The sequence below is a fragment of the Aquarana catesbeiana genome, linkage group LG04 (assembly GCF_042186555.1).
Source record: "Aquarana catesbeiana isolate 2022-GZ linkage group LG04, ASM4218655v1, whole genome shotgun sequence".
NCBI classification, from domain to species: domain Eukaryota; kingdom Metazoa; phylum Chordata; class Amphibia; order Anura; family Ranidae; genus Aquarana; species Aquarana catesbeiana.
Window position 1 is genome coordinate 280036622 of NC_133327.1, and position 14450 is coordinate 280051071.

The following is a 14450-nucleotide window of genomic DNA, read 5'->3' on the forward strand; positions in this document are numbered from 1 at the left end:
CTCTAATATTTCTTATGCTTTTATGAATGTGTATGTTTGTGGTAACAGCTGTATATACAGTAATTGGTCCAATAATGCTTTCTGCTATGTATACTGTAGTGACTCGTTTAAAAAAATTGTGCATCTTGGCTTTTAAAAGACTCCATAGTTCAGAAGTTTGGTTTTTGGGGCCTTACATTAATTCATTATTTGTTATCATTCACTGCATCACTACACTTTTATAGCTGTATATTTGTTCTGCAGGACCCAGGAGCAACATATTGAACAACAAACGCAGCAATACAGTGAGCAGCATACCCAGCAACACAGAAGCTATGACAGAAGTGTGCATTATGCCACCGAGCTGGCCCATTTGGAAGAAGATGTTCGCATCGCACGTGCTTTAGCAAGAGAACAGATTGATAAAGTGTATATTCAAAGATTGGTAATGCAATTATTGCCTTTCTTGCTGGCACAAACCAATGTTATGTTCCACTATCCAAACCCTATTAAGTAATGATAAACACCACTGAGCAATAGAAAGTCCAGTGCATCCTCGAATATCTTTTTTATGTTAGCTAATAATAGGTATCCCTTTGACAATACATTTGTCATTCTTACTGTTTAGATTTATCTATCATCATATCTCTACATTCTCTCCATTGCCAGCTTCCATACTTAGCATTTCAAGTGGGTAAGACTGGGCGTGGAAGATGAATGTAACCAGATATTACAGTAGTGCCATAAGACTTGAAAGGGCTCTAATTAGACAATACATGCCTCGTGTGACTTGTCTTGAAAGGGATTGTAGGAAGGATAATGGAGTTTATCAAGTGGAGTTCTTTCACTGACTAAATTGATTTATTGTAAATTAAATTTTAATGAAATCCTTCCTGTTGTTCTATACAGCTGTGTTTGCATGTCAAACTTTCCAGCAATAGCAGTTGATGCCTACAGACATCATCTGAAAATGTATCACCTGATCCAACCACGTCTTTGTGGAATCTCTGCAGACACCTTATACCCAGGTTGCCCCATCCCACCATTCTCTTCCAACACAAAAATATTTCTAGACTTCCTATTCAATTGTTTCCACCAACCCTAACTGAATTAATCCCATCCCTTGCAATCTGACCATAGATATGTGCGGGTAATAACCCGATCTTTCTGATTTATACTACTTCTTTTTTATGCACCAGAAGACACCATAGCTCTCCCTAAGAGAGAAAACATATTTATCGAATCTATGAAGCTGCTCAAAAAGACCTCACTAACAAGTGTTTTGTGTCTGCATTTCTAACAGTCTTCCGAGGTCTATAGCCTTCTTATAATTTTAAGCTTCTTTGGGTAGGACTCTCATTCATATTATATAAAAAATAATAATATTCTAATGCCATTATTGTGGATATTGTATGTCCTTGTTGTGAATAGTGTTACAAAAGAGAAATGATTCATATCAGCAATAATAGTAATAATAATAAAAATGCCAATATACAGTCAAATTGAGCCCTTCCAGCATTTACAGTTCTGACAATTACCTGTTTCAAAATGATTACTGTGTCTCAGCATTCTATAGGATTTTTTCTTATAATGCAAAAGATTTCAAAAAACAAAACATTCACAAGGGATTGTTCCCTTTGGCTTGGCTAAGATCTATTTATTTGATCTTATACTTCAACGGTGGAAATGTTCTGCAGTGTTGAAAGACTGATGGATCCAGAACACATCAGGGTTGATTTACTAAAGGCAATCACACTGTTTGTTTTGCAAGGGAATGCTCCTCATAGCTTAGTGAATGTGGTGAAACTTTATTTTGAAAAAGAATACCCAAACACATGTAAGGTACATTAAAAAAACAGCATTTCTGCTTGCAAATGATTGGATGATGGAAGTCAGCAGAACGTCACCTCATTTACCAAGGTCTGCAGACATTCCCTTACAGAGTGCCACTGAACTTGCAAGGTGAACAGTCTATTTGCCTTTAGCAAATCAACCCTATTATGTCTCATTCACTACACATTCCCTACACAAATATCACACAGAAGGCTCAAACGTATGTTAAAAATATATAAATACCCGCAATATGGTAATGTGTAAATAAATTAATTAAATAAATTAGAGCTGCTGCTATCGTGCAAGGTAAATAACCCCAAGAAGATAATGCAAAATGTTTTAAACTTAGCGCTGCTCTTAGGTATCAAATAAACTATAATTAAAGTGCTAATGCAATAATAAAGTTCATAATAGTGCAATCATGAGTGAAAGTCCATCCATGCAAATAAATTGTCAAACGTGTTAAATTTCTGCTTGTGAGGGTTCCAGTGACACTCCGTGCTTCTCTCCTGGGTCTCCACTCACCAGCAATATGCTTTGAAAATGGAAGGTCTTTGTCCTGTATCAATGGCTTGTGAAGGTGCCCAGTGGGAGCGGAGAAACACACCAAGAAGGGACAAGATACACAAGACCTAGTGATGACTGAAAGGACGCCAAGGTGGTAATTTTTACATATATGCCCTTTCTTTGATGTAAGTGCATTTGTTTTTGATTTTAAAACCAAGCAATATTACGCTATGCATTTCTCTTAATTTACTATATCATACATCAATACCATTATAATGGAAACCTGACCACAGGAGGAGCAGGACAAAGACCTTACATTTTTAAAGCATATTGCTGGTAAGTGGGGATCCAGGAGAGAAGCACGGAGTGGCACTGGAATCCTCACAAGCAAAAATTGAACACGTTTGACACTTTATTTGCATGGACTTTCACTCATGATTGCACTATTATGAACTTTATTATTGCACTAGCACTTTAATTATAGTTTATTTGATACTTAAGAACAGCGCTAAGTTTAAAACATTTTGCATTATCAAACATATGTTACATTGTGCAGCGGGTTGCTAATTCTTACATAGAATTGCTGTAAGTAGATCAAGGGCTCTTTGTTGCATAGGCACCTAATAAATAATTTCCTTAATAACACATGGTATTTTTATGTGTGCCTTCACTGAAATTAAAAGTAATGAAGAATGGGTGGTAAAACATAGTAGTAAAACATTATAATAATGGAATTGAAACAGCACAAACCCATGGGGTTGCAGCATTGTTCCCTAAAGTGGTTGTAACCTCACTTGGTAATTCTCAGGCAATCTTCTGTGTTCGATAATGCTGTGTCCATATGTGTGTGTGCTTTATTAAAAAAATGCCGCTATATACTGTATCTTATTTCAGAGCGCCGCTTGGTGCTCATGTGACCACCCGCCGTTCCCTATCAAGATCTGACAGCTACAGTGGGAGGGGCTGAGGATCCCCCCCTGACGTCAGTCGGGAGGAGGGGAGGAAAGGAGGAGAGAGGTGGGTGGTCACGTGAGCAAGTACAGCACATATAATAATTGGGATCCAATAACTGAGATCCAAGGGCCCAGCTAAACGTACAGGGTTTGGGAATCAGCCCTTTGGCCCCTACAGCATACATATTACTAACTGACCATATGCATATTTTCATTTGGCAGGTAGAAGAAAAAATGGCATTGCAGAGACAGATCCATGAAGATTGCATAAGTCGTGCTCCAGATATCTTAGTACGACTCAGATCCCACACAGTTTGGGAAGGCATGGCTGTAAAGCTTTTCTTCACGGTACAAGGATATCCTACACCGCTAGTGCAGTGGTGAGTAGAAACTCCAGCAGCTTTTATACAAGACATTGCCTGCCATGAGGCAAGGTGAAAAAAGGTTTATGACCTAGAATCATCACCTTCCCATCTGCAACTGTGGACAGTGCTCAAATAAAATCCAAACAGTGTCACCTCTGTTTTCAGGGCTTTCAGTATGTATAGCCAAAACATTTTTGGTTAAAATAGGGATTAGTTAAATTCCCTGTCAGTTTCTTTTTTTTGTTTGCTTTCAGTGTACCCTTTGGTAGATTTCTCTTCTCTTCATGTCCTACAGATACATCAGAAAGTGAGGGGAAAGCTCTACAAAGTGAAGAAGGTTCCCTTATTAGACAGTTGTCACCAAAACATGTTTTCTTTTAGATTTTAACATCACCTTGCTTTAAAGTAGTTGTGATAGTTATAACTATGCAGGCACCATAACCAATTTTGCTTAGTGTCAGAAATGATCTTTCTTACCTTCTGTCATGTGACCTTGCATATTTTCTCCTTGATACTGGGAGTGGGGTTACAGGACACTGTGCAGACACATAGGGTGCCTGTATTTCATAGTCTGTTCAGCCTTAGGGCAACAGGCAGGCTATACTTCAGCAGGAGGTATGTTCAAGAGGCAGACTGTGATTGGAAGGGTGTGTGTGCTATAAGCAACTGTGACTCGTCAGGGGGTGTGGTGGATCAACAAACTCCCCAATACAGACATACTGTGTGTCTGCACAGTGTCCTGTACCTCTGATTTGACAGCCAAATTAAAACTGATCACGCCAACACAGATCAGCTTTTGTGCTTTGAGTGATTAATTTAGAACAAGGAAGAAAAGTGAATGGCGGGATAAATCAGGTACATGAAGAAGTACATGAAAATGATAGAGACACACATAGAAAAAAAGCATGTTTAAGGAAACATACACTTTAATGGCATTTGTACAACTTTGAATTTTCTTTCAACAACAATAGACTCAGGGGCTAATAGAGAGGGTAAATAGCAGTAAATAAAACTTGTCAGGGGTTTTAATATTTTCCCACTCTTTAAAAAACAAATTTGGGCTATACATACAGTACACCTTAACACCCCGGTCACACTGATCATGACATTGAAATCATGCTACTTTACTTGAAGTAGGTGCTACTTGAAAGATATCTGTGCGACTTCATGTACAGATGTCTATGCAAGTTGCACCTGAAATTGCAAAAAAGTAGTGCGGGAATCTACTTTCAAAATCGGTGTGACTCCAATGGAGTCAGAGTTGCACCAATTTGAGCACTTCCAATGCAAACAATAGGGTGCAACTTGTCATGCGATTTGAAACTGTCAGCAGTGTGAACGGGGGCAAAATCATTTTTTTCTGTAAAATATACTTGCAATTGAGAAACTATAATTTCAGCCTTGTCCTAAATGTTATACTCAGAATACACTTCTGTATATTATTATTCTTGGTGCTTGCACTTATCAGTAGACATAACTAGCCATAGATAAGTTCAATGGCAGAAAAAAAAAAAAAATCACAGATCTGATTTTTATAACAACATGGCTCCTAATGTTTAAAATACAGCTTAAAAAGGTGAATTTCATTGTGTCAATATAATCCTCTAAAAATATATCACAGAAATGATTATTGCAGTACTTTAGCTTGTTTATTATAGCATAAATTGTGCGTACTCAAAATGCTAAAAAATATTTTAGCTCAGAAATGTGTTTTCCTAAAACTGAAAATTCTAGCAGCTTTATATTTGAAACCTTTGTGTTAGATCTAGTTGAGGTTTCTACTGTATTTCCTCATATGCAAATGATAGTATATTTAGTAATAATGTCCTGCATGTCACTATCATGCATGTCAAATCATTCAGTCTACAAGCTGTTTTTTTCACCAGCTTGTTTTTATTACACACATTCTATAACAAAATAGTCTTGAAAGTAATTTCAGTGTTCATTTTTCAATTTTATTTCCTGTTTAATGTCTTTCTTGCACATTTTAAAACTTTGAATGGTTCACGTACCCTATAGCAGCACAGCAAACACTTCAATCCAATTTTGAAAAGCTCTAAAAGGTGAATGCCCAGCTTAAGCTTGCCATTAGCTATAATTAAGTGGTGTGTTGCATTTGCAATGCACAGAATAACTTCTTCTTTGCATTGCAGTGTCAGTGCACTTCAGGACTATGTAACTATAACGTACTTGTTTTTTTAATAAAACAATTTCGTTTATGGGGATAAAATTACCATTTCTTTTATTTTGATTAGGTATAAGAATGAATCTTTGATTAGCCCAGCAAGTGAACCAGGAAAGTATAGAATTGAAAGTAAATATGGAGTGAACAGTTTGGAAATCTACAGGTAAGTAGACAGCATTTGCTTACACTAAGTAACTATCTGTTTTTACCTGTTACATTGGTAATAGTATGATCTTTAAAGTGGTTGGAAACCCTCTCCTATACCTAGTGAAGTGACTGGCCTCAGGTGATACACAGAGATGAAACAAATCCTTCACTCGGGTTGAACTGGATGGACTGGTGTCTTTATTTAACCTTACTAGCTATGTAACTATGTAACTATACATAAGTCTTACATGTATATCTGCTGTCTTTCCCTTTCTACACTCTTTATAAAGTGCACATCATGTTATTAATTTTTCTTTCTCATTCAGCAGTGGGAGTGGAGTCTGGGCTTACACTGTGTGAGAGCTGATTGGTGGAAAGGCACACACCTCCACTCCACATAGGCAGAGGAATGAAGGAACTTGCAGAGCTATACTTTGAATAGACACGCTCTCTGCTTATCTATCTCTAAGTTCCCTCCCCAACACAAATTTTCAGCTTCTGTTATCTTGTGTGTCAGAGAACTTGTCAGAAATGATTCTACTGATAACAGAGGAACAGAGCAGCAGAAAGACATAGCACTTAGAGCTTTGGAGAGAGATAAGTAAACACTACAGATAGATGTGCCCAGGTCAGATTCATGAATGGGTTTTACAACCACTTTAAAGTGGTCGTAAACCCTCACATGTACCCCGTGAAGTGACTAGATGATTAGTGACTAGACTGGTGACTAGATGATTAGATGATTCACAGAGATGTAACAAATCCCCCTACATAAGTTAGAGCTGTGTATCCTCAGTCATTTCTTCTGAAGATCGCTCTGAAAACACACAGAAGAAAGAATTTATTTTTAGTTCTAGGAGCAGGGGGTGCAGATCTGAAATCTTCACACAGCTGGAAAGGACTCTGAGCTCTGGACTGAAGGGACACACTCACTCCACACAGTTTAGAGCGAGCACAGCTGTGGACAACAGTCACAGGCTGAGTACTGTAGCTTCCTCCCTCATCACCATTGTAACTCCTGGTGTTGGGAAAAGATGCCAGAACTAAGTCATGATGATAAGATAATAGAGGAACCAGGCAGCAGAGAGAAAAGACACTCAGAGCTTTGGAGAGAGACAAGTACACAGTATAGAAGGATGTGCTTTTTTTTTCATATTTCATGTCTGAGGTTTACAACCACTTTAAGAGGACCTGAACTCTGGAAGCTGTGCTTGAAAAAGACCTACATATGGCAAAAGACTAGTCACCAGTATGCCTGTAGGCTCCCTGCATCTGATCATTTACACAATACTAACTCACCAGGCCTTATTCCACAATGTGGGGTTGGTTTACTAAAGGTAAATAGGCTGTTCACTTTGCAAGAGAATTTTCCTATGAATGCGGTAAAATTGTACTTTGCAAAGAATATCCAGACTTGCAAGGAAAAAAAAACAAAAAAAACAAACAAACTGCATTTTTGCTTGCAATTGTTTGGTTGATTGAAGTCAGTGGAACCTCACCTCATTCATTAAGCTCTGAGTGTAATTCCCTTGCAGAGCGCAACTGCACTTGCAAAGTGAACAATCTATTTGCCTTTAGTAAATCAACCCCACATTGCGAAATAAGGCATGCCTTGTTCCACATTGTGGAGTTGATTTAATAAAAGCAATTAGAATGTTCACTTTTCAAGGTAATTTTCCCCAGGGCTTATTGAATGTGGTGATATTTCACTTTGCAAAGAATACTCAATCATTTGCAAGCAAAATAAAAAAAAATATATATTGCAAATGATTGGATGATGAAAGTCAGCAGAGCTTCGCCTATTTCATTAAGCACCCTTGCATTGTGAACAGTCGATTTGCCATTAGTAAATCAGACCCTCTGTCTTTTTGTGGAGGTCTTCTTGGTAAAGGCAGACATTTGCTTGCATCATATCAATAAATTATTTTTGCTACAGTGCTAAAATTCTAGCAATAGAATTTTTATTGCAATATATGTGTGATAAATAAATCTGTGCTAAAAATACCCCAAATCATAATGTGCATGGACATTAAATGGAAAACATCCATAAAAAAACTCATACAGCAATTCAATTCAAAGTGCAGTTCCTGTGTAGCAATAGCAGAAAGCAATTCAAATGAGCTCATAAAGTGTCCATATCAAATCAGTGCTGCACATCAGAGAAGAAGGTGTTAACTCCTTCACCTCAGACACACTTTCCCTAAACACAGAGGCTCATCAATCCAAAATGACCTCTTAAACCAATAAGTGGGTTTTAGAAGACTTTTATATAAAATTCGTAGATATACTGCTATTGATACTGGAACCACATCTCCAGGGGTCTCAAGGTAATACTCATAAATGGATTAGCAGGGGAAGAAGGAGACCGTCATAGCACTAATTTATCAAGGGCAAATTCAAACTAGAACAGACAAGCTTCCAGAGTGCTTTATCTCTCTGGCAAATATCTGTTGCCGACTGCGGTAGGAGGCAGTATGGTGCGCAATTTGTGTACAAACTGTTTTTTGAAGTATACAAAAGTACGCTTCATTCATGTCGCTGTAGTTGAAATTAAAAGCAAAAGACATTAAAATCACTAACACAGCATAAATGCTCATCCACCACTAAGATATGCCAACTCAATACCAGTTGTATCATACGACCAGCTATGGAAGACTCTCATGCCCCGTACACACGGTTGGATTTTCCGATGGAAAATGTCCGATCGGAGCGTGTTGTCAGAAATTCCGACCGTGTGTGGGCTCCATCGGACATTTTCCATCGGATTTTCCGACACACAAAGTTTGAGAGCAAGCTATAAAATTTTCCGACAACAAAATCCGTTGTCGGAAATTCCAATCGTGTGTACACAAATCCGACGGACAAAGTGCCACGCATGCTCAGAATAAATAAAGAGATGAAAGCTATTGGCCACTGCCCCGTTTATAGTCCCAACATACGTGTTTTACGTCACCGCGTTTAGAACAATCGGATTTTCCGACAACTTTGTGTGACCGTGTGTATGCAAGACAAGTTTGAGCCAACATCCGTCTGAAAAAATCCTAGGATTTTGTTGTCGGAATGTTCGAACAAAGTCCGACCGTGTGTACGGGGCATCACACTGTTTGCCAAAAAAACCCAGAATATCATCCAAAGTAAATGATAATTTTGTGGAGACTTAAATCCTTTGTCAGGGTCTATTACTGTTAAAGTCCCTGCATACACATTACAATCTGACTGTACAATCAATGGAAAACTTGCAAGTTGCCAAAACTATGCAATATGAGGATCTACCTAGTCTATCCTATTAATTAGTATCAAAATATAACCATGTTGGTGGTAGTTCTAAAGGAGATTGTAAAATCAGATTGTAACATATGTGGTCAGCTTAAGGCCCCTTACACACTGGGTGGGTTCCATTGGAGTCAGTGGGGAATCTGTCCACTGGTCCCCACTGAGCAGGCGGATGGCTGGTCCATGTCCGCTTTGCAGAGCGGACACAGACACAGCCTGCTCTCCTCTATGGGCAGTTCCATGCAAACGGACCGTCTGTCCGTTTACACTAGACTGCCACAGCCTTTGCCTGCATGTCTCCACCAAACCACACTCCCTAATGCTTTTGCCCTGCCCACCAAGGCTTAGTCAGAGGATCTTAACCCCTTGGCTTGGTATTAGGACAAGCCTACACCCTATGTTCTGGGACACAGGGATATGCTTTCACCTCTACTTTGAGCAGTATCAGAAGCAATTGAAGAGATAATTTTGGCCTAGGCCAGAAACCAGGAAGCAACTGAAGAAATGTAAAAAAAAACATTAAAACAAGCAAATATATAGTGAGCCTTCCTATCTATTTACTAATGCCAACAGCATAAGAACTAAAAATAGTTAATGTTGATTGAAAGAGTTTAGTTCCACTTTAATGTATGCTGCAGCCCAATTTTTCTCACTTCACTAGATAGTGTTATTTGGTTTGCTTCAAGAAGGGTTATATCTGTATGGCGCAACTAAGTCAGTAAGAAGAGAGGGAAATCTGTGAAATTGGAAAAAAAATGAAAGTAAACAAAACATATGAGATAATGTTCCAGTTTTATGAGATCTGTAGTTTATTTTCCCCTGACAGCAGTCTCTATAACTGCTACAAAATGATGGGTGCACTTTAAGATTTTTCCCTTTCAAACTGATTTAACGGCTTAAATGAAAGTGCATAAAATGAATTATTGTGGGTCCCGGTTATAGTGAATTGGAACGGGGAACATTGGTTCATTTTTTTTTACTTCAAAGAGCTTTAAATCAGAACTAGGAATATATAATTGACAATCTGAAGTCAACAGATCGTGTATAAAGGCAATGGGAGTGAACTAGAAATAATTCTGTTATCCGGTGAGAAATGACTAATGTCGTTCAGTGCTTTTCACTTTAATAATAGTGGGCTTGATCATAATATTTTAAACTTGGCTTAGGGTCAGACATTATTCTGCTTTTAAGAATCTGCACAGAAGAACATTCCAGAAGCCATTCTCAAATGAAGTTTAGGTGGAAGGAGTGACTGCTTGACATGTAATGCAGAATAGACGCACTATAAAACGAAAGAAAAATATAAAAGAATGGAAGACTTGATTGATTTCAGTGCAATGGTATAAAATGCATTTGTGAATATAAAAAGGATTTTATGATGTGGGAACCCTTGGCCTTGAAACCTGAAATGGTTTCATTATATGAATCCCAGAATTACTAAAATGTATTTCTAGAATGCTGCAGAAATCCATGGTAGAAGACAGACAATAAAATGGAGACAATGGCAAAAACGAAAACTACTTCTCAGATTGCGGGAAAATTGATTGAATCAGAACATCCCTCAAGTACAATGAAATTTCTATGAAAGCATAGATTTGTTTATAAATGCACTGTAACTAACTGAACACTTAGAGCTTTGTATAAAACATATACAGATACCGTGGTCTGCTGTAAAACATTGGACAGTTGTATTTTTCAAATGTATTAATGGCATAATTACCTGAACCTGCCTTTCTCGTACCAGCCTCATCCCCTATACAGCACCACTCAGATTGTAAGGGGGGGGGGGAGCGAAACAGAAGGCTAACTCAGTTCTTATGTCTGCACATGTACTGGCATGGTACAAACATACAGAAGAATGCACAACATCAGCATAGTTGATGACTTCAATTATTGCCCAGTCTGAAGGAGGTGGCTGACATGATGCCAAAGTATTCTGTAACTCTTACAAAGAAAGAGGTGTCACCTCCTAGCTGTGCCTTCTGGCAAGAGCATATTATTCATAAAAAATTAACTGGTCAAAATACAAATCCTTTAGAAGCAAAGATAATTTACATGTGTATTTGAATGGTGTCATAAATATGTTATTACATAGTATTTCCTAAATACTATGTTTTAAGAATCACAGACTAGGAGACATCTGAATGCTTACAAAAGATTCATGTCCTAAAGACCACAGTAGTCTTTTCCCCACTTTGACTAACAGATGTAGTGCACTTGCAGTAAAGCTTTATTAACTTTTCTCTGTAGAAAAGGACACATCAGCTATCAGTGGCAGTACTTGATTAACCCAGGTCTAAGAACGTGATGCTACAGTTCTGCTCCACATGGCACTAGAACTGAGCAAAAGAGACAAGGAAGGATACCTGTAGTCTCAAGGTTGGTTAGGCAGAAGGCAGAGTCTGGTAGCAGAATTCTGGGACAGTCCTAAGTCAGGGCAGGTAATGGACAAGTGTAATCCAAAGACAGTTCCAAGGTTAAGGCAGGTAGCAAGCAAGCATACTCCAGTAAACAGTCTGAGGTCAAGGTCAGACAGCAACCCAAAAGAGTAATCTGGGTACCAGGCTAGGGTCAGCAATCAGAAGTCAGCAGGCAGGACAGGACAGGAAGGGATCTAAAAAACAGATGTTATCACAAGCCCAGAGCCCTGGGCTTGTGACACTTAAATACAGCACCAGGGGCATTTGGCCAATTAGAGCAGGGCAGCCAAAGGCCAGGAGTGTGTGGTCACTGGCCAACGTTATGGGGAGGGAGGCTAGCAGATGGAGTGATCTACTGCTTACCAACAAGAATGCCCACCGCAGGCCTGACTCTGCTGGCCAATGGGTACAGATTGGGTGCTGTCTTTGATACCCAGAAATGATCCAGAGACTGCTACCGAATGGCAGATCAGAGGCAACAAAGGTAAGAGCGTAAGGCTGATTCATGCTCTTAGCAGTTTGTTTTCTCACTGTTCTGTGTGCATGCAGCGTTCATAATAATGCTCACATGCAGGTGTAAAGATGGCCGCCACATCACCGCCCATGATCTGCATCTGCTAGGGATGTGTGGTGCAGATTGTGGGCGGTGATGTGGTGGCCATCTTACTTTCTACATGCCTGTGTAGCACTTACCCCTGCAGGGGCTGCTGATTATATATTATATCTGTAAATCACGCTTTCTACCTAGCCCATCACAGCCCATAGAAATAGAAACAGTCCATATTGTGCTTTTCTCTTGCTTTATTAATATAACATAAACTGGGATAGGAGAAGGATTTTCTGAGATGCTCTTTTGTTGTTTCATAATCTTTTCTTTGCCTTCTTATGCAAAGACTTAGAACAATGCGGATAATGAAAAATCACTTTGAATGATTTCTTCGTGGGAAAGACGGAAGTAATCTGGTCTCTGAGAACAATGAAAGCGAATAGCAAAGAGCCACTCTGAATAACTCTTTGCATATAGACGTGGGTAGATTTACTAGAGAATACATAGGCTGTTGTAGTAAAGAGTCACTCTGAATAACTTCTTCACCCGTAGACCTTTTTAGAACAATCTGTATCTCTGTTTGTGCTCGGAGCTCTACCGCCGCCTTTTGACCACTACTTCCTGTCTGTACAGTACTTTCAAGTTGAGCTAAGGAAGAGATTACTCTGAATAATTCCTTCCGCCTGACTGAATGGAATCCCGGGGTATTGTTGAACCCAAAGTCACAGGCCATCTCCACCTGTCTCACTGACTTGCGTACCAACATCCCTTAGCCTCTGGTAGTACCCCTCCCCTGGGCTTTTACTCACTTGATCAACAGTCCATGTGCCACTCATAAACGATCGATCACCCAGTTGTCTTCCGCTTAGTTGCTACTTCTTCTGAAATGGTTTCTCCATCCCTTCTCTCGAATCTGGCACGCTCCCTTCCCCTCAGGGGTGTCCAGCAACACCAGAGACTACATGCTGTCTGGTGTCATTAACTCTTCTGCAGGTCCCGGTTCCCCCTCCCTCCCCGTGGCGGGGGAAAAGCTCTTGGCTCCCCACAGGGGAACCTCTCCCCTCCCCTCACCTCCTGCCAAACAACTTAATGATTGGCCAGAACTCACACAAGCTGCCTCTTACTCAGATCCCAAGTCTAACCTCTCTTCCAGAACCATTTCACTGAAAGCAGAGGAGGCATCTCTGGGTCCAAGCACAGGTGGCCACACCCTGCATTATATTGACACTCCCAGCTCCCAAAATAAACAACCAGGCATGTTATAATAGTGCAAGCCTGCCTAAATTTTACCTGAAACTGTAAACTAGAAGAAAGGTCACCTACATAAAAGTAGGTGCCCGCTACACCTGTTTAACCTGCGTTTTATGTGAGTGGATTCATTTTTATCTTCAATAAATCATTTTGTATCGATCATTGCGCAATAAGCGTTCCTCTCTATCTTTTTGCTTATGTGGATGCTGGAGCTTTCCTGCAGTAGATCCTTTCTTGGAGTGGAGTGATTTCCTTACCCTTAATGGTCTTTTATGAGGAGGATCAGCTTAAACCGCTTGCGGAGTGGAACAGCGTTTGCAGGAAGAATTGATGGTGCCGCTATCTAGTACATTTAAAGCGTATACCCTTTACACTGATGGTAAGGGTCAGTTTTATTGGGTGATGGTGATGGTTTTACTTTCCCTCCATATATGAAAACACCTTGAATGGACCTTGTGCTGGAACGTTTATTGTCTCTGATGAATTCGTATTGTTTATTTTAAGCGCTACACTCTCTTTTCCATACTTCAAATCATGACAGACAATGTCAACAAGGAGCCTTTGTGCAAAAATTAGGATTTATCCCCCCCTCTCAACACACTAAAGCCTTGTACACACGATCGGATTGTTGGCCAACAAAACCGTGGACTTTTGTCTGAAGGGCGTTGGCCCAAACGTGCCTTGCATACACACGGCCGCACCATTGTTGGCCAACAATTACAAACGTAGTGACGTACTACATTGTTTTTCTGCTCTTTAGCCCCACCCTTTGGGCTCCTTCTGCTAATTTCATGTTAGTAGAAGATTGGTGAGTGTTGATTCGCGCTTTTCTTTTCACGCTTTTCATTTAGCACTTTTCAGTTTGCGCTTTTCAGTTTGTGCTTTTCAGTTTGTTTCTGAACTGCCGTTCATCAACCAGCTATTTTGCGGGATCAGAGGAGATAACGTGTCATTTATTATTGGCCTTGGAGCTATTGCTTTGACATTATT

General features: G+C 39.6%; 1 protein-coding gene across 2 annotated transcripts in view; it reads left to right on the top strand.

The window, feature by feature from the left end:
- The window catches only part of MYOM2 (myomesin 2), a 241805-nt gene that overhangs the window by 57463 nt on the left and 169892 nt on the right, over positions 1–14450 (top strand). For both annotated transcript variants that reach the window (XM_073626642.1, XM_073626643.1), the window contains 3 exons: positions 244–424; positions 3495–3652; positions 5893–5985. In XM_073626642.1, coding sequence (XP_073482743.1) covers positions 244–424; positions 3495–3652; positions 5893–5985 — 432 coding nt within the window. The remainder of the gene's footprint in view (positions 1–243; positions 425–3494; positions 3653–5892; positions 5986–14450) is intronic.